This window comes from Babylonia areolata, chromosome 12 (genome assembly GCF_041734735.1).
Source record: "Babylonia areolata isolate BAREFJ2019XMU chromosome 12, ASM4173473v1, whole genome shotgun sequence".
In the NCBI taxonomy this organism is placed as follows: Eukaryota; Metazoa; Mollusca; class Gastropoda; order Neogastropoda; family Buccinidae; genus Babylonia; species Babylonia areolata.
In genome coordinates, this window is record NC_134887.1 from 42,299,267 (window position 1) to 42,324,341 (window position 25,075).

Consider the following 25,075-nt stretch of genomic DNA (forward strand, 5'->3'; position numbering starts at 1 on the left):
CTCATAAACAAAAGCACCTATACTTCCCAAACACACATAATCCTCATGAACAATGCACCCAACACAAACAAAACAAACTTTTTTTCTTTCTTTTCCTTTCCAGTTTTCAACTTTTTATTTGTATCATGATTATTCTCTGACAACACTGTACCTTAAACTTTCAACCAATCATTATTATTCTCTGACAACACTGTGCCTTAAACTTTCAACCAATCATTATTATTTTCTGACAACACTGTGCCTTAAACTTTCAACCAATCATTATTATTCTCTGACAACACTGTGCCTTAAACTTTCAACCAATCATTATTATTCTCTGACAACACTGTGCCTTAAACTTTCAACCAATCATTATTATTCTCTGACAACACTGTGCCTTAAACTTTCAACCAATCATTATTATTCTCTGACAACACTGTGCCTTAAACTTTCAACCAATCAAAAAAATCTATACAACTGTCCTGTGTAAGGCTGGCAGAAGATGGCACCATTGTTCTCCGCACAGTGAAAGGCACACCCCGTTTCCTGACTCCCTACTACCCAAAGGTGTTTCCGTTGAATCCCACGTCACTGCGGTTTATGTCAGTGATCTTGATATAAAATCTGAAACATACAGAAATGATATCATATCCTCTCTCACCCCAGAAAGGGTATGGCTGCTTACATGGCAGGGTAAAAACGGTCATACACGTAAATGCCCACTCGTGTACATCCGAGCGTACGTCGGAGTTGCAGCCCACGAAGGAGAAGAAGATCCTCTCTTTTTTTTTTTCTTTTCAAAATTCATGCAACAAAAGAAGAGATAAAGAAAGAGCTTGACAGAGACTGGGATATTTTTTCTTTATTAATTTCTTCTTTTTTCAGTGTCCTGGAATAACTCAGGTTCTGCACTCTGAACTTATGTGCGTGTGTGTTTTAAAAGTGCATGCTTGTGTGTGTGTGTGTGTGTGTGTGTGTGTGTGTGTGTGTGTGTGTGTATGTGGGTGGGTGTGTGCATGTGTGTTCATGCATGTGAATGTGTGTGTGGTAAATTACAACTGCTGATATCTAATCATTAGGACTGTCTCAAACCTTCAACATTATGCTTGGACAGTGTTCACTCTGTGACAGAGAGCCATCAATGGCTAAACTGCACACAGATTTATGTCAGCTTCATCACCCAACTATCTTGTGTAGCTATCTCTACAGTCCAGCCGGCCACACAGGGCCGTGTCAGAACCGGAAAACTAAATTTTCAACCTGCTGAAGCTGAACAAAAAAAAAAGGGAAAAAAAAAAAAAAAGGGAAATGAAAAGCAGACACAAGTGCAGTCATATTCATCAATTTTATGCACATAAACCATTCTGTCAGTTTTTCAACAGAGGATTAAAAAAGACAACAACAACAAATCCTGAACATCAACATAATTATATATAACACAAAAAATTATATATGTATTTTTTCATTTTTTGTTCTGGTTGGTTTATTTTTTGTGTGTGTGGTTGTTGTTGTTGTTTTTTTAATGTATTATTTTTTGTGTCATATATGGTCATGTTTATGTTCTGGTTAGTTGTTTTTTTGTTTGTTTTTTTGTTTAATCCTCTGTTGAAAAACTGACAGAGGCGTGTTTTTTTGTTTTTGTTTTTTTGTTTGTTTGGGTTTTTTTGTTTGTTTTTTTGTTTTATTTTTTTAATGATAACAGGCATACAAAACTAAAACTTGCCAACAGGCACATGACATATCCTAGGTGCAAAAATAATTACAACATAGTAAGAATGCTCAACTATCAAGTCTGGAAAAAGACCAAACCAGTATTCAACCACCCCCACCCCCCATCCAACCCCTCTTCATTGACCCCGCCCCCCATTCAACCCCCCTTCCTTGACCCCACCCCCCATCCAACCCCCCTTCCTTGACCCCGCCCCCTACAACCCCCCTTCCTTGACCCCACCCCCCATCCAACCCCCCTTCCTTGACCCCGCCCCCTACAACCCCCCTTCCTTGACCCAACCCCCCATCCAACCCCCCTTCCTTGACCCCGCCCCCTACAACACCCCTTCCTTGACCCAACCCCCCTTCCTTGACCCCGCCCCCTTCCTTGACCCCACCCCCTACAACCCCCCTTCCTTGACCCCGCCCCCTACAACCCCCCTTCCTTGACCCCACCCCCCATCCAACTCCCCTTCCTTGACCCCGCCCCCTACAACCCCCCTTCCTTGACCCCACCCCCCATCCAACTCCCCTTCCTTGACCCCGCCCCCTACAACCCCCCTTCCTTGACCCCACCCCCTATCCAACTCCCCTTCCTTGACCCCGCCCCCCATCCAACCCCCCTTCCTTGACCCCGCCCCCTACAACTCCCCTTCCTTGACCCCACCCCCCATCCAACTCACCTTCCTTGACCCCGCCCCCTACAACCCCCCGTTCTTTACCCCGCCCCCCTTCCTTGACCCCGCCCCCTACAACCCCCTTTCCTTGACCCCACCCCCCATCCAACCCCCCTTCTTGACCCCGCCCCCTACAACCCCCTTTCCTTGACCCCAGCCCCATCCAACCCCCCTTCCTGGACCCCGCCCCCTACAACCCCCCCCTTCTTGACCCCGCCCCCTTCCTTGACCCCGCCCCCCCATCCAACCCCCCTTCCTTGACCCCGCCCCCCATCCAACCCCCCTTCTCTGGCAGCACCCAACACTTACCTGTCTTTCTGAATGTTCAGCTGCTTTACCACTTCGTCACTGATTTCCGCCACAAGCTTTTTGTTCTTCTCGCCGCCCACGGACCCAATGCTCTGCAGCTCTATGAAACCGCACGGTGCGTCTGTGCCTCCAAAAGTCATCATCTGGCCGGGGTTCACGCGGACGCACATATACTGAAACACAATATCAATGTGGGGAGGGGGGGGGGGATAACAACAATCACTGCAGCAACAAGCGAATAACAATGACAGTAGCAACAAAACACAATATCTAATATCAAGTGGGGAAAAATAACAACAATCACTGCAGCAACAAGCGAACAACAATGACAGTAGCAACAAAACACAATATCTAATATCAAGTGGGGAAAAATAACAACAATCACTGCAGCAACAAGTAAACAACAATGACAGTAGCAACAAAACACAATATCTAATATCAAGTGGGGGAAAATAACAACAATCACTGCAGCAACAACAATGACAGTGGCAGAATGTTGTGCTAAATTGTGGTTTTTTGGTTGTTTTTTTTTGGGTTTTTTTACAAAACCAGTAAATACAGATGTACAGTCATTACTAAACAGATAATTTTGTTCATATATGTAAGTGAAACACGGTGGGGTGAAGCTGTTGAGAGCAATGTCACAGGCATGGTTGCCAAACTGGCTTATTCTGGTTAAAAGGTTAGAGGTTCTACAGCCTTTTAATCCATGGCCATCTGGGCAGTGAATTCATATATTTGTATTTGTATTTCTTTTTATCACCACAGATTTCTCTGTGTGAAATTCGGGCTGCTCTCCCCAGGGAGAGCGCATCGCTACACTACAGCACCTCACTCCCCCCCCCCCTCCCCCCGCCCCCCCACCCCTCCCGCGTGCAGTTTTTTTTAATTTGTTTTTCAGATTGAAGTGGATTTTTCTACAGAATTTTGCCAGGAACAACCCTTCTGTTGCCATGGATTCTTTTACATGCGCTAAGTGCATGCTGCTCACGGGACCTCAGTTTATCGTCTCATCCAAATGACTAGCGTCCAGACCACCACTCAAGGTCTAGTGGAGGGGGAGAAAATACCAGCATGCTCAGATTCTCTCGCTTACTAGGTGGACGCTTTACCTCTAGGCCATCACTCCACATATATATCCACTGTGTCTAGGGACCAACATTGCAAAGCAGGCCCAGTCCTCTCCTGCCACTGTTTTAACCTTCACCAACAGAAACAAATGTTCTGTGAAAGCATACACTCCTCTGTGCCTGAGAGGTCTGCTCTCTTAATGTTGACCTTAAAACAGACGACAAAAGAGTCATACTTCCTCTCATCATGGGAAGTAAATCCCCATAATGATTTGTGGACATTAAAACACCTTCTGCATGAAGAATGGGATAAATATTAAGAGGCTGTACAGTACAAGCTCACATTTCAATGTCAGTGCTAAGTGGTACCAAAATATCTAGCCAACTATTGTGGGGGATATGTTCAGTGGGAATCACAAACTGATCTCAAACGATATAAAACAATGAAACTTAACTGATCTCAAGCAATATAAATCAATGACACTTTATTGTATTCAGTGGGAATCACAAACTGATTTCAAACAATATAAAACAATGACACTTTATTCTACTCAGTGAGAACCACAAACAAACTGATTTCAAACGATATAAAACACTGACAATTTATTCTATTCAGTGGAAACCACAAACTGATCTCAAACAATATAAAACACTGACACTTTATTCTATTCAGTGAGAACCACAAACAAACTGATTTCAAACGATATAAAACACTGACAATTTATTCTATTCAGTGGAAACCACAAACTGATCTCAAACGATATAAAACAATGACACTTTATTCTATTCAGTGAGAACCACAAACTGATCTCAAACGATATAAAACAATGACACTTTATTCTATTCAGTGAGAACCACAAACTGATCTCAAACGATATAAAACACTGACACTTTATTCTATTCAGTGAGAACCACAAACTGATCTCAAACGATATAAAACACTGACACTTTATTCTATTCAGTGAGAACCACAAACAAACTGATCTCAAACGATATAAAACAATGACACTTTATTCTATTCAGTGAGAACCACAAACAAACTGATCTCAAACGATATAAAACAATGACACTTTATTCTATTCAGTGAGAACCACAAACTGATCTCAAACGATATAAAACAATGACACTTTATTCTATTCAGTGAGAACCACAAACAAACTGATCTCAAACGATATAAAACAATGACACGTTATTCTGTTCAGTGAGAACCACAAACAAACTGATCTCAAACGATATAAAACAATGACACTTTATTCTATTCAGTGAGAACCACAAACAAACTGATCTCAAACGATATAAAACAATGACACGTTATTCCTCCTCCTCAGGTTCACTGACCATACAGATCACGATCAAATTTAATCAAACATTTCACAAGTAACAAAAAAGGGATTCATTTATACAACACTAACACACAAAATATGTGGTTCTCATGGCACTTTACTGAGATGGGCGCAATAGCCGAGTGCTTAAAGCACTGGACTTTCAATCTAAGGGTCCCCGGTTCGAATCTCAGTGACACTGACAGCGTCTGGTGGGTAAAAAATGGAGAATTTTCTGATCTCCCAGGTCAACAAATGTGCAGACCCGCTAGTGCCTGAACCCCCTTTGTGTGTATACCCACACAGAAGATCAAATACACATGTTAAAAGATCCTGTAATCTATGTGTATACCCACACAGAAGATCAAATACACACGTTAAAAGATCCTGTAATCTATGTGTATACCCACACAGAAGATCAAATACACATGTTAAAAGATCCTGTAATCTATGTGTATACCCACACAGAAGATCAAATACACATGTTAAAAGATCCTGTAATCTATGTGTATACCCACACAGAAGATCAAATACACATGTTAAAAGATCCTGTAATCTTTGTCAGCGTTTGGTGGGTTCTGAAAACAAGAGTGTAAGATGATGTCACATTGCAGACGACACGAGTCGTCCTTTCGCTTTCGAGTCTCGCATGCGAGATCGCGTTTCGAGAGTTAGTTCAACGGTCTGCTGGTTGTGTTTTGTTACAAGCTGTGTTAATTATAGTTAAAAGAAAACTTCATTGCCAGTGTTCTAGTGTTGTTTGTCCGACTCAAAATACTCGGCACACGTCACATGGTGGCAGCGGTCAACGGAATTAGTCAGAAGTTAAAAGATAAGTGCAAGAAATTATGTCTTTCAAGCCTCCGACTGACTTTGATTTTAGCAAACCAGAGCAATGGCCCACATGGCGTCAAAGGTTCTTACGATACAGAACAGCAACCAAGTTGATGAGAGAAACATTTGATGTGCAGACCAGTTCATTAATTTATAGCATGGGTGCAGATGCAGAAAAGATTTACAGTACTTTTACTGTTCATTCTGGACATTGTGACGGACAAGATCCACCACCAAATGAAGCAGACACGACGTTCGATGACGTCATTCGTATGTTTGCCGAACATTTCAACCCGAAAGTGAATGTTATTCATGAGCGAGCTATTTTTCACCAACGTTGTCAGCGTTCTGATGACAATGTTGAAACATACATACGAGTACTGTATGACCTTGCTGAACATGCAGAGTTTCCAGATAAAGAGTCAGCTATACGTGATAGACTGGTTGTTGGCTTGATAGGCAGACAACTCTCAGAAAAACTACAGTTGCAACCAGACCTAACTTTGAAGTGTGCAACAAAAATTTCCCGTCAACATGAACAAGTCAAGGCGCAGATGTTAGAACAACGTGCTTCAGCAGTAGATGCAGTCCGGAACAACTCCAGAGGTGGTCATTCAGGTGGTTACCAGGGCAATCCCCATGGCAACGCTGGTGGTCATCGACATGCTGGTCGTGGTTCTTTTCACAATGAACATTGTGGCAGATATCGTGGTGCTCGTGGTGGTCAACACTCGACTCAACGTGGACGTGGTGGAGGTGGACATCATCCCAAGTGTGACAGGTGTGGTAGAGACTCTCACATAAAAGACTTGGACTGCCCTGCACGGGGAAAGACATGCCGCAGCTGTGGTAAGCCAAACCATTTCTCAATTTGTTGCCGCAGCCGCAACCACAATGTTGCCTCTGTTGAAGATACTGCTACATACTTTCTTGGCTCTGTTGATTCAAATGAACCTCCATGGCACACACAATTGAACATTTGTGGAAAAAACTGTCAGTTTAAAATTGATACAGGAGCAGATGTTTCTGTCACGTCCTTGGTCCAGTACAACAAGCTTTACCCCAGACCCTCTCTCAATCCCAGTAAAGCAACACTGAAATCACCGGATGGTATAATGAAAGGCCATGGTCAGTTTATGACATCAGTGATGCATGGTGATATTGCGAACTTTGATTTGTGCATATTTGTTGTGGATGCAGATACTGACAATCTTCTTAGTCGCAGTGCAGCTTGTGGTCTTGGACTTGTCAAGAGAACGGAAAAGTTAGACAACGTCAGATCATCAGTTTTCGGAGACCTTGATGACCAACCAGTCAAGTGCAAACCAGTGAAAATACAGTTGAAAGAAAATGCAGAGCCCTACAGTTTAGGCACAGCACGCAGAGTTCCTATACCTCTCATTGAGTAGGTGAAGGCAGAACTGGGACGGATGAAGAAAAATGGCATCATTGAAGAAATCACAGAAGCTACTGATTGATGTGCACCCATGGTACCAGTCTTGAAGAAGAATGGCAACGTAAGAATCTGTACTGATTTCAAACGTTTAAATGAAGCCGTCAAACGTGAGAGATACATGCTTCCAACCCTGGATGATGTTCTACACAAACCGAACAAAGCTAAAATCTTTAGCAAACTTGATGCAACGTCGGGTTTCTGGCAGCTACCACTGGATGAAAAGACTGCAGTGCTGACCACGTTCATCACATTACGACCCTGTGGTCGATACTACTACAAGAGACTGCCATTCGGAATCTCATCGGCCCCAGAAATCTTTCAGAGAACTATGGAGGAAATTTTGGCAGGTGAAGAAAACGTCATCTGTTACTTTGATGACATTCTAATATACAGTGAAGACGACGTCTCCCATGAGAAGCATTTTGGCAGCGTACTCAAGAAACTTGAATCAGTTGAACTGAAACTCAACAAAGAGAAAGCAGAGCTACGGAAAAGGGAGACTGAGTACCTAGGACATCGTATCAGTGAAGAGGGCGTGAGACCTGATCCAGCCAAAGTCGAGGCTATCCAGAACATGCCTGACCCACAGAATGTCACTGAATTGAAGAGAATTCTCGGAACGATCAACTTTTTGGGCCGCTACATCCCAAATTTGTCTACGACACTTCAACCAATGAGTCAGCTGCTTGAGAATGACAGAGAATGGTCATGGGATGAGCCACAGTCTACAGCATTTTGCAAAGTGAAAGAACAGTTGTCACAAGAGCCTACACTTGCGTTCTTTGACTTGATGAAACCAACAACTGTTAGTTCAGACGCTAGCAGTTACGGACTTGGTGGAGTCCTTCTTCAAGAGCACAATGGGATCATGAAGCCGATAGCCTTCTGCTCAAGGACACTGACACCAGCGGAGCGTGGTTACGCTCAAATCGAGAAAGAGTGCCTTGCGGCTGTCTGGGCATGCGAAAAGTTTGAAAAATATTTGGTTGGACTTGAGTTGTTTCAACTTGAAACTGATCACAAACCCCTGATTCCACTAATCAACACAAAAGATCTTCATGAGGCTCCTCTACGATGTCAGAGACTGCTCATAAGACTGATGCGCTTCAATCCAAAAGCAAAGTACTCTCCTAGAAAATTGCTAGTGGTTGCCGATACGCTTTCAAGAAGCCCACAGACAGACAGGAAGGAAAAGTCAGCGAATCTACCAGATGATGGACGATGTTGAAGCTCACCTCGACTGTGTTCGATCATCATGGCCAGCTTCAGACAAGCGTCTTGAAGGAATTGCGTCCAAGATTTCTGAAGATCGAGTCCTCAAAAAAACACTTGAATACACAGAGAAAGGATGGCCCATCTACATGAGTCAGGTCAGTCCAGACCTACATGAGCTGTTTGCTGTAAGAAACGAATTGAGCACACACAAAGGTCTACTCATCAAGGGCAACAGAATTGTTATCCCGACATCACTGCGAAAAGAGACTCTGGAAATCATTCATGCAGGACATCAAGGTATTACAAAATGTCGCGAACGAGCCAGCTCTTCAGTGTGGTGGCCTGGTATCAGTCAAGACATTGTGAAGAAAATTCAGACCTGTAGGCACTGTGAAGAAAAGAAACCCACCCAAAAGAGAGAACCTCTGATTCCAACTTCACTACCAGAGTATCCATTCCAGATAGTGGGAGCAGATTTATGTGAACACAAGGGCAAACAATTTCTAGTGCTCATGGACTATTTTTCAAGATACCTTGAGATTTCACATCTCCCTGATATCACCACAGCAAGTGTCATTGGGAGCATGAAAAACATCTTTGCCCATCACGGGATCCAAGAACTGATTGTGACAGACAATGGCCGACAGTTCATATCAACTGAATTCAAAGGTTTTGCAGAGTCGTGGAATTTTACACATGCTACCAGCAGTCCATACTTTCCACAAGCAAACGGAGAGGCAGAGAGAGCAGTGCAGATTGCCAAACACATTCTGCGACAAGAGGATCCATTCCTAGCTCTACTCTCATACCGTGCCACAGCAACAGCACCGACAGGCCGTGGGTCGATGTCTACGTACAACACTCCCAACTCTTCGATCCAACCTTCAACCAAAACTGTTAAAGAAGAGCACTGTCATTGAGAATGATGCTAGGGCAAAGAGAAACAACAAAAGACACTTCGACAAAAGCTATGGAACTCAAGTCTTGCCAGAACTTCGTCCAGGCGATGTCGTCCTCAAGAAGTTAGATCATGAGCGAAAGTGGTCTAACCCTGCAACAGTCCTGAACCAAGCTGCTGAACGTTCATACGTTATACAGACTTCTTCTGGCAACCAGTACAGACGAAACAGAAAACACCTTCATCTGTCATCATCTATGTTTCTCCCTAGTGGCCTCAGTGGAACAGCTGTTGACACTCCCAGAACTCCTGTTGCTGAGCCGCCTGATGACAGTCCCAGTCCTGATGTTCCAAGTTCTCAAGACAACCCAGAACCTCCAGGACAACCTCAGGCTGACACCCAGAGACAAAGTCAACCTGATTCCCATCCAGCAGCAATGCCAGTCCGGACAACGCGGAGTGGACGTGCTGTCAACATTCCTGCCCACTACAGATACTGAGACAGTTCTTGCACCTGTACTATGCATGAAGTTACTCTAACTCAGTAACTGTATTTCCTTTTATTTATAACAGAAAGACAATCAAGAAGAAAGGAAGGAAAAAAAAAACACACAAAAAAAAAGAAAAAAGAAAATGACATTGTTCAATTTTGGTGCATGAGCTAATTTTATTGATTTAAGTCTCCCCCTCGGTTATTTCCAAAGACTTTAAAAGATAATTTACTGGCACACTTCGAACGTGCTTTATGTCCATTTAAAAGGAGGGAGATGTAAGATGTCACATTGCAGACGACACGAGTCGTCCTTTCGCTTTCGAGTCTCGCATGCCAGATCGCGTTTCGACAGTTAGTTCAACGGTCTGCTGGTTGTGTTTTGTTACAAGCTGTGTTAATTATAGTTAAAAGAAAACTTCATTGCCAGTGCTCTAGTGTTGTTTGTCCAACTCAAAATACTCGGCACGCGTCACAAAAAGCATACCAAGCATGCACACCCATAAAAACAGAGTATGGCTGCATGTATGGTGGGGTAAATAAACAAAACATTCTTACATGTGAAATTAATGTTACATGTCTGTCTCAGTGTGCATGCCTGACATTGAAATCTGACTGAATGACATTGACATGGGAAATGAATGATGAGCTTACAGTGGCAGCCATCAGTCGGCTCTACCCTGGTAGGCAGCCTGTTGTGCAAATGACCCCATGTTTGTAAAGCGCCTAGAGATTGGTCTCTGACCGAGGATAGGCGCTATATAAGTATCCATATCAATCACACACACACACACACACACACGCACACAAATCCGGTAAGTTGACTTCACACTCACCGACTCTGGTTTTCCCAAGAGTTTTGCGACGAGCACAGACATGGCTTTCAGAAAACCAGCCGGGATATCCGACGCTGGAAGATTGGTGTTCAACACAAACACCGGCATCGTGACTGCTGCTGCCAACAAATGATTTTCAATCCAAACCAATCAATGACGCACTTAACTTGCGGCGAAGATAGTCTCTGGTCACAACGGGACTGAGCATTGCCTCCCTTGAAACGATCCAGTTTCAGATTCACGGCGTGCACGTGACAGGGGGGGTGGAGTGGGGGGGGGGATCGCGCGCGCGCACACACACACCCACACACAAAACGAGTTACTAATAAAAGAGCAGGCTGGGTTCAGAAGCACTGATCACATATTCATCCTGAAAAAGATAATTGACTACACCATAAATAAAAGAAATGGGCCTCTCTACAGCTGTTTTGTTGATTTTAATAAGGCATTTGAAAATATATGGCATGATGCACTTCTTTTGAAACTAAACAGAATTGGGATAAATGGAAAATGTTTCCACGTTATAAAAGATATGTACCAAAATTCAACTGTATGTGGTAAATGAGTCAAACGATGGGTTTACAGATTCTATCGCAGTTAAAAAGGGAGTGCTTCAGGGAAATGTTATTAGCCCCACACTATTCAATATTTTCATTAATGACATAAGAGACTATATACACGATGACACCTCACCATACATCAACAAAACAACCAAGACTCAAATCCCATATCTGTTATATGCGGATGACATTGTGATGCTCTTGACAACAAAAGTAGGACTACAAAACAAACTAGACCAGCTACATGAATACTGCCTGCAATGGGGGCTTAAAATCAACAGGGACAAAACAAAAGTCGTAATTTTCACAAAAAACGACCCCAAAATACCAGTGCTCTTTTCATGTGGCGATGACTGCATCGAAACGACGGATAGATACAACTACTTGGGAGTTATTTTTCATAAGAGTGGAAATTTTCACCTTGCTGAAGACCACTTAGCCAAACAAGGAAACAAAGCAGCGCATGCTCTGAAACGCAGTGCGCGAGGGAAAGAAGTAAAGTTGGATGTGATGACGGAACTGTTTGACACTTCAGCCCGGTCACCCCAATTCTCAGTTACGGCGCTGAGGTGTGGTTTCCATTCAACTGATCAAACTGCGACAAACTTCTCCACGCCCTCTATGCTGTTTAACCAATTTGATGCCTTTCTCTCCGCAAAATGCCCATCAGAAAATGTACATGTCAACTTCTGTAGGAGCTTAATGGGCGTATACAAAAGATCAGTTAAGTTACCAGTCCTGGCAGAGCTGGGCAGATACCCCATTTCTCTGACCGCAATGTGTCAGGTCATCTCATTCTGGGTACACATCATAGAATCAAAAGAAGATAGCTATTTGAGGCAAGCATATGATGACATATAGTTATCGATGAATTCATTGGAAAAAATTCCTTGGCTTAATTTTATCAAAAAGATACTGGCTGCGACTGGATTCCCTCACGTGTGGGAAAACCATGGCACACTCAACATTCAGCGGCTAAAATATTCTGTCATGAATAAACTACAGGATAAATATGTTCAATTTTGGAACAGCACAAAGAACGGGACCATTTCAAGGCTCTCCTTTTATTGCACAATTGCAAACACTTATACATTACAACCTTACCTGATCAGCTGCAAAAATACTAAACATAGAGGAGCATTATGACGATTGCGAATAAGTGCACATGAACTTGAAATTGAGCGAGGACGTCACTACAACTTAACTAGGAATGACCGGCTATGTAAAGCATGTGGAGTTATAGAGGATGAACTGCATTTTCTGGACAAGTGTAGTGTGTACTCAGACTTGAGATCTCGCCTACTTGTGACAGTTAATTCCCAGTCTTTGAATCATTGGCCAGATGACACTGGCAACACAATAATCTAAAGGCCAAGTTCTCTGTTGCCACTAAGTTATTTCCAACCAGAACTGGCAAAATACATATATGAATGTTTTAAAGTTCGCAGTCCATAACTATGTCTTAGCTTGTTGTGTTTAGTTTAAAGTGTCCATAATTCCTATGTATTTGTATTTCTTTTTATCACAACAGATTTCTCTGTGTGAAATGATGGGTTTTTACGACAATGAACTGAGTTCTGAGTTCACGCACACACACAGTGATAGTGTTTCAGTAATTAATCCTTGTCCAAGTGGTAGTGGTGAGGGGTGGTGGGTGCAGGTGGTGAGGGGTGAAGGGTGGTGAAGGGTGGGGAGGAGGGCTGAGGGCTGAGGGACGGGGAATGGGTGTGTGGGCTGGGACCAGAGAGGGACACACAGCTAGAGGGACAGTGTGTGTGTGTGTGTGTGTGTGTGACACCGACATTGACACTGTTTTATTCACTGATTAAATCATGGCTCTGACTGAGAGAGAGAGAGAGAGAGAGAGAGAGAGAGAGAGACAAAGAGTGACAGACAACATGGTCACACTTTTTATCAGTTTTATGCCGGCCTCAGTGACAAGCGCAGACGACGAACTACACCTCTGAAAGAATTTGACAGACTTAAAGTAATCATATTGCATGTGGATGGTGAAGACCCAATGTCAGCCCCGGCCACACTCAACTGGTATAACCATGTTTACCTCAGTCTTTATTGGCGCTGCTCCCACCCACCCCTGAAGTAATCATATTGCATGTGGATGGTGAAGACCCAATGTCAGCTCCGGCCACACTCAACTGGTATAACCATGTTTACCTCAGTCTTTATTGGCGCTGCTCCCACCCACCCCTGAAGTAATCATATTGCATGTGGATGGTGAAGACCCAACGCCAGCTCCGGCCACACTCAACTGGTATAACCATGTTTACCTCAGTCTTTATTGGCGCTGCTCCCACCCACCCCTGAAGTAATCATATTGCATGTGGATGGTGAAGACCCAACGCCAGCTCCGGCCACACTCAACTGGTATAACCATGTTTACCTCAGTCTTTATTGGCGCTGTTCCCACCCACCCCTGAAGTAATCATATTGCATGTGGATGGTGAAGACCCAACGCCAGCTCCGGCCACACTCAACTGGTATAACCATGTTGGCCTCAGTCTTTATTGGTGCTGCTCCCACCCACCCCTGAAGTAATCATATTGCATGTGGATGGTGAAGACCCAACGCCAGCTCCGGCCACACTCAACTGGTATAACCATGTTTACCTCAGTCTTTATTGGTGCTGCCCCCAACCACCCCTTACTTCTTTTTTTATTTCTTTATTTTTTAAACACACCACGGCATCATGATCCCCCCTCTCACGGTACAGTTATGCAATTAACATACAGCAGGTCATCAGGTTGATCACTATAGTCTTCAACAATTCAACAGTGATCAAATCAAATCAGTGAAATCAAATCACTTGCTCTGTACTGGTATTTCGTTAACATACAACAGGTCATCAGGTTGATCACTATAGTCTTCAACAATTCAACAGTGATCAAATCAAATCAGTGAAATCAAATCACTTGCTCTGTACTCGGCTGTTATTTTGTCAACTACTTTCTTCAGTTTGTCATCAAAGTGTGCCTCTCAGTCACAAATGCACTTGTAAACACGTTGACTCCTCGACTGCTGAACCCTGACGAAATGAGATCTGAGCAGAGAGTGTAGAAGGAGGGAGAGGGCACACTCCCTTCTTTCCCCTATGTGCAAAACTGAAGCCTCGCTCGCTCGCGGCGCGCCGCGTCCCTCAGCACCCTCTCCCTTCCCCCAGACAGTAGATAGCAGCCAGGCGCAAAGGAGAAGCAACACAGAAAAAGCATGTGCGTATGTTGACTGTCTGCGGCATGTCCCCCAAAATAAATACGTGGGTTATCGACATAATTTTGCAGATTCTCCATAGGTTTTAAAAGAGATACAGCAAAGAGAGAGAGAGAGAGAGAGAGAGAGACTTACTATTAAATTATCGAAATTTCCCACCCAGTTGGTGTCGGGATCCACACAGACGAAAACAAAGGTGTCATATCCAGCCGTAAACTTTCGCCTTTCTCCTTGAACCAACAGCCGACACGACAAATAGCACCAACTACCACAGGAACTTTGCTTCAGATACCTGATTTCAACCTTTCTGAGATCACTTACTAAAATTTTATAATGTTAGGGCAGTATATCTGTAAAAGTCAGTAGTAATTTTGCAAGTCAATGCCCTAAGGAAAATTCAGATATGACACAGCTTGAGCAGTTTTCTGTTTTGCCTGCCACTTGAAGACGCAAACTTTCTGTTATTGTCTTTCAGCAAAAAATGTAACCTGATGTTGACGAAAAGCTGCAAAACATAGTCTTTGAGGTCACAGAGTCCACTTGGACAAAGCAGAGAAATATGTTCAATGTGTTTTCGGAGGCGAATGACAATACGCGCCCTGACTCTGTCCATGTGCAAAAGTTGTTCTGCGGATTTTTCGAACATAACTTCCAGCTGTTCAACTGCTTCTGTGAGAGCTGCACTAGGTACTACCAGTCCCTGTCCATCCTGAAGCCCAGAGAACTGTTTTTTCTTCAGGAAAGTCTCCTTTTGGGTTCCTTGCAGAGACCCAACTAGCACCTGTTTACATTGTGGACATACTTTATTTCCACTTCTGGTGTTCTGAACCCACTTTTTGCATCTGTACAAAAAAAGCAATATAGCATTTCAATATTTATTTTCATTCAGTTTTCAATTTATAGAAACTGGTATCATTTCATCCTCAGTTGTTCTCTTCATCCTTCTCAGTACTATTACTACTACCACGACAACAACTACTACTACTGATGATGATGAAGATGATGATGATGATGACAAAGCTGGTGCTGCTACTACTGCTGCTGTTGCTGCTGCTCCTGCAACTGCTTCTACTATTACTGCCATTCCTGCTAAACTGAGTGATTACTGATTACTAGAAAGATTTGACTGGCGTCTACTGCAAGTAGTGATTACTATTACTATGACTGCTAGCTGAGCAGTCTACCATAACCACTACACTACAACCATAGCAACACATTCAGTGTTGCATAATTATATCAATGCATCACTATGGTTCTAATCACTAAAACAGTGCCTCATTTTGGGTTCAGTTTTGATGCCGCTCTAATGTTGTCTGTCCCAGACCCAAAGTCACAATCACAAAACGTCACGGATACCTTTCACAGCTCTACTTTCGGTTTTGCTGAAAACTACTTTCACTTTTCACACTCGGCTAAACAAAGCTCTGACTAACGAATGTAATAACGACATAAATGTCCATATCAACACGATACTTCATTAAACAAAATCATGAAACGCTTACCTGTCTTCATCTTTGGGAAATCGGAACAATGTCCATCCTTTTTTGCGCGAGTTTTTGCAGTTTACAGCAGAACACCAAGCCATTTCCTCTGCTGCCGTAACTGTCTGGCCGCTTGAGGGCGCATACTATTTCCGGGCGAGAGCTGCTCGCGCGGCGGCTTCACGCGAAGCGCTGAGTGATTCATCTCGCTAAGTTTAGTGCCTCTGATCTGAGTGTGGTCGCCACATGCATTGGACGTCAGTGGATTGACAATACTTCTTCAGTACCTTTTAGGTACAGGTGGTGTAGTGACTGATTTTAGTGAGCGCAGCAACTTGAATTAAAAGTGTTGCATTCCCAAGAGGAATTAAGTAACAAGTCTGCCCAATTGTTTCAGTTTCAGTTTCTCAAGGAGGCGTTGGTGCTATTGGACAAATCCACTGGCACCACATCTGTATGGAGTGCAGATGCCTGACCAGCAGCATAACCAGGAGGTTCAAGTGTGACGGCTGAGTCACTGTCCTGCTTCAAGTCCAGGCTGGCCTCCCATCTCTAGAACCTGAAACAACCCCCCCCTCCCCATCACCCCCAAACCTCCCCCTTACCCTCCTCCTGACCACTGTTCCCTACAATCCCCCCCCTCCCCATCACCCCCAACCCTCCCCCTTACCCTCCTGACCACTGTTCCCTACAATCCCCCCCCTCCCCATCACCCCCAACCCTCCCCCTTACCCTCCTCCTGACAACTGTTCCCTACAACCCCCCCCTCCCCATCACCCCAAACCCTCCCCCTTACCCTCCTCCTGACCACTGTTCCCTACACCCCCCCTCCCCATCACCCCCAACCCTCCCCCTTACCCTCCTCCTGACCACTGTTCCCTACAATCCCCCCCCCCCCATCACCCCCAACCCTCCCCCTTACCCTCCTCCTGACCACTGTTCCCTACAATCCACCCCCCTCCCCATCACCCCCAACCCTCCCCCTTACCCTCCTCCTGACCACTGTTCCCTACACCCCCCTCCCCATCACCCCCAACCCTCCCCCTTACCCTCCTCCTGACCACTGTTCCCTACAATCCACCCCCCCTCCCCATCACCCCCAACCCTCCCCCTTACCCTCCTCCTGACCACTGTTCCCTACACCCCCCCTCCCCATCACCCCCAACCCTCCCCCTTACCCTCCTCCTGACCACTGTTCCCTACAATCCCCCCTCCCCATCACCCCCAACCCTCCCCCTTACCCTCCTGACCACTGTTCCCTACAATCCCCCCCTCCCCATCACCCCCAACCCTCCCCCTTACCCTCCTCCTGACCACTGTTCCCTACAATCCCCCCTCCCCATCACCCCCAACCCTCCCCCTTACCCTCCTCCTGACCACTGTTCCCTACAATCCCCCCTCCCCCCATCACCCCCAACCCTCCCCCTGACCCTCCTCCTGACCACTGTTCCCTACAATCCCCCCTCCCCATCACCCCCAACCCTCCCCCTTACCCTCCTCCTGACCACTGTTCCCTACAATCCCCCCATCACCCCCAACCCTCCCCCTTACCCTCCTGACCACTGTTCCCTACAATCCCCCCTCCCCATCACCCCCAACCCTCCCCCTTACCCTCCTCCTGACCACTGTTCCCTACAATCCCCCCTCCCCATCACCCCCAACCCTCCCCCTTACCCTCCTCCTGACCACTGTTCCCTACAATCCCCCCATCACCCCCAACCCTCCCCCTTACCCTCCTCCTGACCACTGTTCCCTACAATCCCTCCCCATCACCCCCAACCCTCCCCCTTACCCTCCTCCTGACCACTGTTCCCTACAATCCCCCCATCACCCCCAACCCTCCCCCTTACCCTCCTCCTGACCACTGTTCCCTACAATCCCCCCATCACCCCCAACCCTCCCCCCTACCCTCCTGACCACTGTTCCCTACAATCCCCCCATCACCCCCAACCCTCCCCCTTACCCTCCTGACCACTGTTCCCTACAATCCCTCCCCATCACCCCCAACCCTCCCCCTTACCCTCCTCCTGACCACTGTTCCCTACAATCCCCCCTCCCTCCCCATCACCCCCAACCCTCCCCCTTACCCTCCTCCTGACAACTGTTCCCTACAACCCCCCCCCCTCCCCATCACCCCCAACCCTCCCCCTTACCCTCCTCCTGACCACTGTTCCCTACAATCCCCCTCCCCCCCCCATCACCCCCAACCCTCCCCCTTACCCTCCTCCTGACCACTGTTCCCTACAATCCCCCTCCCCCCCCCCATCACCCCCAACCCTCCCCCTTACCCTCCTCCTGACCACTGTTCCCTACAATCCCCCCCCCCATCACCCCCAACCCTCCCCCTTACCCTCCTCCTGACCACTGTTCCCTACAATCCCCCCCCTCCCCATCACCCCCAACCCTCCTCCTGACCACTGTTCCCTACAATCCCCCTCCCCCCCCATCACCCCCAACCCTCCCCCTTACCCTCCTCCTGACCACTGTTCCCTACAACCCCCCCCCCCATCACCCCCAACCCTCCCCCTTACCCTCCTCCTGACCACTGTTCCCTACAATCCCTCCCCCATCACCCCCACCCTCCCCCTTACCCTCCTACCATTTACACACACACACACACACACACACACACACACACAAACAGCCAGAGAGTGTCAGTCTTTCAGTGAGATGAGAAGGCCCGTTGAAACAAACATGTCTTCAGATACGTTTTGTGAAGTGAGCTATGATGGTAGTGCGTTTCTCAAACTGACTAGCGGTAAGTTCCTAACAGATGGGATTTTAAAACTGAAGGCATGTTTGCCAAAATGCTTGTTTTCATTTCTGAACCTTCAAGGTTTTCATCTGATGACCCAAGAGTGCAAGGCTACTCATATGTACAGTGGGTTAAGAAACTATTTGGGACGAGACCCCTGAAAATGAGGACATGCCAGAATTGCAAGTTGGGTTGTAGTTTTTAACTGCCAGTTTCATTTAAACACTAATGCACATATCCACACACACACACTCATATGAAATGTGAGAGAGACAGAAAAATAGAAAGCACAACAGACCACAACTTCATGACACACTTCCTTGCTCATAAACAAAAGCACCTATACTTACCAAACACACATAATCCTCATAAACAATGCACCCAACACAAACAAAACAAACTTTTAACAACTTTTTTTGTTTGTTTTTTGTTTTTTTTTGCTTTCGAGTTTTCAACTTTTTATTTGTATCATTATTATTCTCTGACAACACTGTGCCTTAAACTTTCAACCAATCATTATTATTCTCTGACAACACTGTGCCTTAAACTTTCAACCAATCATTATTATTCTCTGACAACACTGTGCCTTAAACTTTCAACCAATCATTATTATTCTCTGACAACACTGTGCCTTAAACTTTCAACCAATCATTATTATTCTCTGACAACACTGTGCCTTAAACTCTCAACCAATCATTATTATTCTCTGACAACACTGTGCCTTAAACTTTCAACCAATCATTATCATTCTCTGACAACACTGTGCCTTAAACTTTCAACCAATCATTATTATTCTCTGACAACACTGTGCCTTAAACTTTCAACCAATCAAAAAAATCTATACAACTGTCCTGTGTAAGGCTGGCAGAAGATGGCACCATTGTTCTCCAAACAGTGAAAGGGACACCCCGTTTCCTGACTCCCTACTACCCAAAGGTGTTTCCGTTGAATCCCAGGTCACTGCGGTTTATGTCAGTGATCTTGATATAAAATCTGAAACATACAGAAATGATATCATATCCTCTCTCACCCCAGAAAGGGTATGGCTGCTTACATGGCAGGGTAAAAATGGTCATACACGTAAATGCCCACTCGTGTACATCCGAGCGTACGTCGGAGTTGCAGCCCACGAAGGAGAAGAAGAAGAATATCCTCTCTTTTTTTTCTTTTCTTTTCAAAATTCATGCAACAAAAGAAGAGATAAAGAAAGAGCTTGAGAGAGACTGGGATATTTTTTCTTTATTAATTTTTTCTTTTTTCAGTGTCCTGGAATGACTCAGGTTCTGCACTCTGAACTTATGTGCGTGTGTGTTTTAAAAGTGCATGCTTGTGTGTGTGTGTGTGTGTATATGTGGGTGGGTGTGTGCATGTGTGTTCATGCATGTGAATGTGTGTGTGGTAAATTACAACTGCTGATATCTAATCATTAGGACTGTCTCAAACCTTCAACATTATGCTTGGACAGTGTTCACTCTGTGACAGAGAGCCATCAATGGCTAAACTGCACACAGATTTATGTCAGCTTCATCACCCAACTATCTTGTGTAGCTATCTCTACAGTCCAGCAGGCCACACAGGGCCGTGTCAGAACCGGAAAACTAAATTTTCAACCTGCTGAAGCTGAACAAAAAAAAATAAATAAATAAATAAAAAAGGAAATGAAAAGCAGACACAAGTGCAGTCATATTCATCAATTTTATGCACATAAACCATTCTGTCAGTTTTTCAACAGAGGATTAAAAAAAAAAGACAACAACAAATCCTGAACATCAACATAATTATATATAACACAAAAAATTATATATGTATTTTTTCATTTTTTGTTCTGGTTAGATTATTTTGTGTGTGTGTGTGTGTGTGTAAGTGTGTGTGTGTGTGTATTAATATATTATTTTTTGTGTCATACATGGTCATGTTTATGTTCTGGTTAGTTGTTTTTTTGTTTGTTTTTTTTGTTTAATCCTCTGTTGAAAAACTGACAGGCGTGGGTTTTTTTTCCTTTTTTTTTTTTTATGATAACAGGCATACAAAACTAAAACTTGCCAACAGGCACATGACATATCCTAGGTGCAAAAATAATTACAACATAGTAAGAATGCTCTTCTTCTTCTTCTTCTGCGTTCGTGGGCTGCAACTCCCACGTTCACTTGTATGTACACGAGTGGGCCTTTACGTGCATGACCGTTTTTACCCCGCCACGTAGGCAGCCATACTCCGTTTTCGGGGGTAGTAAGAATGCTCAACTATCAAGTCAGGAAAAAGACCAAACCAAGTATTCAACCACCCCCCCACCACCCATCCAACCCCCCTTCCTTGGCCCCGCCCCCCATCCAACCCCCCTTCCTTGGCCCCGCCCCCCATCCAACCCCCCTTCCTTGGCCCCGCCCCCCATCCAACCCCCCTTCCTTGGCCCCACCCCCCATCCAACCCCCCTTCCTTGGCCCCGCCCCCCATCCAACCCCCCTTCCTTGGCCCCACCCCCCATCCAACCCCCCTTCTCTGGCAGCACCCAACACTTACCTGTCTTTCTGAATGTTCAGCTGCTTTACCACTTCGTCACTGATTTCCGCCACCAGCTTTTTGTTCTTCTCGCCGCCCACGGACCCAAGGCTCTCCAGCTCTATGAATCCGCACGGTGCGTCTGTGCCTCCAAAAGTCATCATCTGGCCAGGGTTCACGCGGACGCACACATACTGAAACACAATATCAATGTGGGGGGAAAAATAACAACCATCACTGCAGCAACAAGCGAATAACAATGACAGCAGCAACAAAACACAATATCTAATATCAAGTGGGGAAAAATAACAACAATCACTGCAGCAACAAGCGAATAACAATGACAGCAGCAACAAAACACAATATCTAATATCAAGTGGGGAAAAATAACAACAATCACTGCAGCAACAAGCGAACAACAATGACAGTAGCAACAAAACACAATATCTAATATCAAGTGGGGAAAAATAACAACAATCACTGCAGCAACAACAATGACAGTGGCAGAAAGTTGTGCTAAATTGTGGTTTTTGGTTTTTGTTTTTTGTGTGTTTTTTTTTTACAAAACCAGTAAATACAGATGTACAGTCATTACTAAACAGATAATTTTGTTCATATATGTAAGTGAAACACGGTGGGGTGAAGCTGTTGAGAGCAATGTCACAGGCATGGTTGCCAAACTGGCTTATTCTGGTTAAAAGTTAAGAGGTTCTACAACCTTTTAATCCATGGCCATCAGGGCAGTGAATTCATATATTTGTATTTGTATTTCTTTTTATCACCACAGATTTCTCTGTGTGAAATTCAGGCTGCTCTCCCCTGGGAGAGCGCATTGCTACACTACAGCACCACACTTTTTTTTCTTTTTTTTCCCCCTGTGTGCAGTTTTTTTAATTTGTTTTTCCGATTGAAATGGAATTTTCTACAGAATTTTGCCAGGAACAACCCTTCTGTTGCCATGGGTTCTTTTACATGCGCTAAGTGCATGCTGCACACGGGACCTCAGTTTATCGTCTCATCCAAATGACTAGCGTCCAGACCACCACTCAAGGTCTAGTGGAGGGGGAGAAAATACCAGCATGCTCAGATTCTCTCGCTTACTAGGTGGACGCTTTACCTCTAGGCCATCACTCCACATATATATCCACTGTGTCCAGGGACCAACATTGCAAAGCAGGCCCAGTCCTCTCCTGCCACTGTTTTAACCTTCACCAACAGAAACAAATGTTCTGTGAAAGCATACACTCCTCTGTGCCTGAGAGGTCTGCTCTCTTAATCAAGTTAATGTTGACCTTAAAACAGACGACAAAAGAGTCATACTTCCTCTTATCATGGGAAGTAAATCCCCATAATAATTTGTGGACATTGAAACACCTTCTGCATGAAGAACGGGATAAATATTAAGAGGCTGTACAGTACAAGCTCACATTTCAATGTCAGTGCTAAGTGGTACCAAAATATCTAGCCAACTATTGTGGGGGATATGTTCAGTGGGAATCACAAACAAACTGATCTCAAATGATATAAAACAATGAAACTTAACTGATCTCAAACAATATGAAACAATGACACTTTATTCTATTCAGTGAGAATCACAAACTGATCTCAAACAATATAAAACAATGACACTTTATTCTATTCAGTGAGAACTGCAAACAAACTGATCTCAAACAATATAAAACACTGACACTTTATTCTATTCAGTGGGAATCACAAACTGATCTCAAACAATATAAAACAATGACACTTTATTCTATTCAGTGAGAACTGCAAACAAACTGATCTCAAACAATATAAAACACTGACACTTTATTCTATTCAGTGGGAATCACAAACTGATCTCAAATGATATAAAACACTGACACTTTATTCTATTCAGTGAGAACCACAAACTGATCTCAAACAATATAAAACACTGACACTTTATTCTATTCAGTGGGAACCACAAACTGATCTCAAACAATATAAAACAATGACACTTTATTCTATTCAGTGGGAACCACAAACTGATCTCAAACGATATAAAACAATGACACTTTATTCTATTCAGTGAGAACCACAAACAAACTGATCTCAAACGATATAAAACAATGACACTTTATTCTATTCAGTGGGAACCACAAACTGATCTCAAACGATATAAAACAATGACACTTTATTCTATTCAGTGAGAACCACAAACAAACTGATCTCAAACGATATAAAACAATGACACTTTATTCTATTCAGTGGGAATCACAAACTGATCTCAAACAATACAAAACAATGACACTTTATTCTATTCAGTGAGAACTACAAACAAACTGATCTCAAACGATATAAAACAATGACACTTTATTCTATTCAGTGAGAACCACAAACAAACTGATCTCAAACGATATAAAACAATGACACGTTATTCCTGCTCCTCAGGTTCACTGACCATACAGATTACAATCAAATTTAATCGAACATTTCACAAGTAACAAAAAAGGGATTCATTTATACAACACTAACACACAAAATATGTGGTTCTCATGGCACTTTACTGAGATGGGCGCAATAGCCGAGTGGTTAAAGCACTGGACTTTCAATCTAAGGGTCCCTGGTTCGAATCTCAGTGGCAGCGTCTGGTGGGTAAAAAATGGATAATTTTCTGATCTCCCAGGTCAACAAATGTGCAGACCCGCTAGTGCCTGAACCTCCTTTGTGTGTATACCCACACAGAAGATCAAATACACATGTTAAAAGATCCTGTAATCTATGTGTTTACCCACACAGAAGATCAAATACACATGTTAAAAGATCCTGTAATCTATGTGTTTACCCACACAGAAGATCAAATACACATGTTAAAAGATCCTGTAATCTATGTGTTTACCCACACAGAAGATCAAATACACATGTTAAAAGATCCTGTAATCTATGTGTATACCCACACAGAAGATCAAATACACATGTTAAAAGATCCTGTAATCTATGTGTTTACCCACACAGAAGATCAAATACACATGTTAAAAGATCCTGTAATCTATGTGTTTACCCACACAGAAGATCAGATACACATGTTAAAAGATCCAGTAATCTATGTGTATACCCACACAGAAGATCAAATACACATGTTAAAAGATCCTGTAAATAGTCTAATCTATGTCAGCGTTTGGTGGGTTCTGAAAACATGAGCATACCAAGCATGCACACCCATAAAAACAGAGTATGGCTGCCTGTATGGTGGGGTAAATAAACAAAACTTTCTTACATGTAAAATGTTACATGTCTGTCTCAGTGTGCATGTGTGCATGCCTGAAAATTGAAATCTGATTGAATGACATGGGAAATGAATGATAAGCGTACAGTGGCAGCCATCAGTCGGCTCTACCCTGGTAGGCAGCCTGTTGTGCAAATGACCCCATGTTTGTAAAGCGCCTAGAGATTGGTCTCTGACCGAGGATAGGCGCTATAAGTATCCGTGTCAATCACACACACACACACAAATCCAGTAAGTTGGCTTCACACTCACCGACTCTGGTTTTCCCAAGAGTTTTGCGACAAGCATAGACATGGCTTTCAAAAAACCAGCCGGGATATCCGACGCTGGAAGATTGGTGTTCAACACAAACAACGGCATCGTGACTACTGCTGCCAACAAATGATTTTCGACCCAAACAAATCAAATCAATGGCGCACTTAAATTGTTGCGGCGAAGACAGTTTCCGGTCACAACGGGACTGAGCATTGCCTCCCTTGAAACGATCCAGTTTCAGATTCAAGGCGTGCACG

General features: G+C 44.1%; 2 protein-coding genes across 2 annotated transcripts; both read right to left on the reverse strand.

The window, feature by feature from the left end:
• Nucleotides 1-302: 302 nt before the first annotated feature.
• LOC143288218 (macrophage migration inhibitory factor homolog) lies at nt 303-10,989 on the reverse strand. The gene is made up of 3 exons (XM_076596566.1): nt 10,797-10,989; nt 2,676-2,848; nt 303-603 (listed from the first exon to the last, which is right to left on the reverse strand). The coding sequence occupies exons 1-3, from the start codon at nt 10,902-10,904 to the stop codon at nt 537-539; spliced, it is 348 nt and encodes a 115-aa protein (XP_076452681.1). The 5' UTR covers nt 10,905-10,989; the 3' UTR covers nt 303-536.
• An 8,325-nt stretch (nt 10,990-19,314) lies between these two features.
• On the reverse strand, nt 19,315-25,026 carry LOC143288219 (macrophage migration inhibitory factor homolog). The gene is made up of 3 exons (XM_076596568.1): nt 24,816-25,026; nt 21,338-21,510; nt 19,315-19,810 (listed from the first exon to the last, which is right to left on the reverse strand). Exons 1-3 carry the CDS (start codon nt 24,921-24,923, stop codon nt 19,744-19,746), a joined length of 348 nt encoding a protein of 115 aa, XP_076452683.1. The 5' UTR covers nt 24,924-25,026; the 3' UTR covers nt 19,315-19,743.
• Nucleotides 25,027-25,075: the final 49 nt, after the last annotated feature.

What these genes read in the sequence shown, in the direction of transcription:
- LOC143288219 (XM_076596568.1), bottom strand. Translation starts at nt 24,923, where the DNA reads ATGCCGTTGTTTGTGTTGAACACCAATCTTCCAGCGTCGGATATCCCG. An exon ending in TCTTGGGAAAACCAGAGTCG is followed by an intron (nt 21,511 to 24,815) that starts GTGAGTGTGAAG and finishes ATTGTGTTTCAG; the next exon opens with TATGTGTGCGTCCGCGTGAA. An exon ending in CTGAACATTCAGAAAGACAG is followed by an intron (nt 19,811 to 21,337) that starts GTAAGTGTTGGG and finishes TGTATGTTTCAG; the next exon opens with ATTTTATATCAAGATCACTG.
- LOC143288218 (XM_076596566.1), bottom strand. Translation starts at nt 10,904, where the DNA reads ATGCCGGTGTTTGTGTTGAACACCAATCTTCCAGCGTCGGATATCCCG. An exon ending in TCTTGGGAAAACCAGAGTCG is followed by an intron (nt 2,849 to 10,796) that starts GTGAGTGTGAAG and finishes ATTGTGTTTCAG; the next exon opens with TATATGTGCGTCCGCGTGAA. An exon ending in CTGAACATTCAGAAAGACAG is followed by an intron (nt 604 to 2,675) that starts GTAAGTGTTGGG and finishes TGTATGTTTCAG; the next exon opens with ATTTTATATCAAGATCACTG.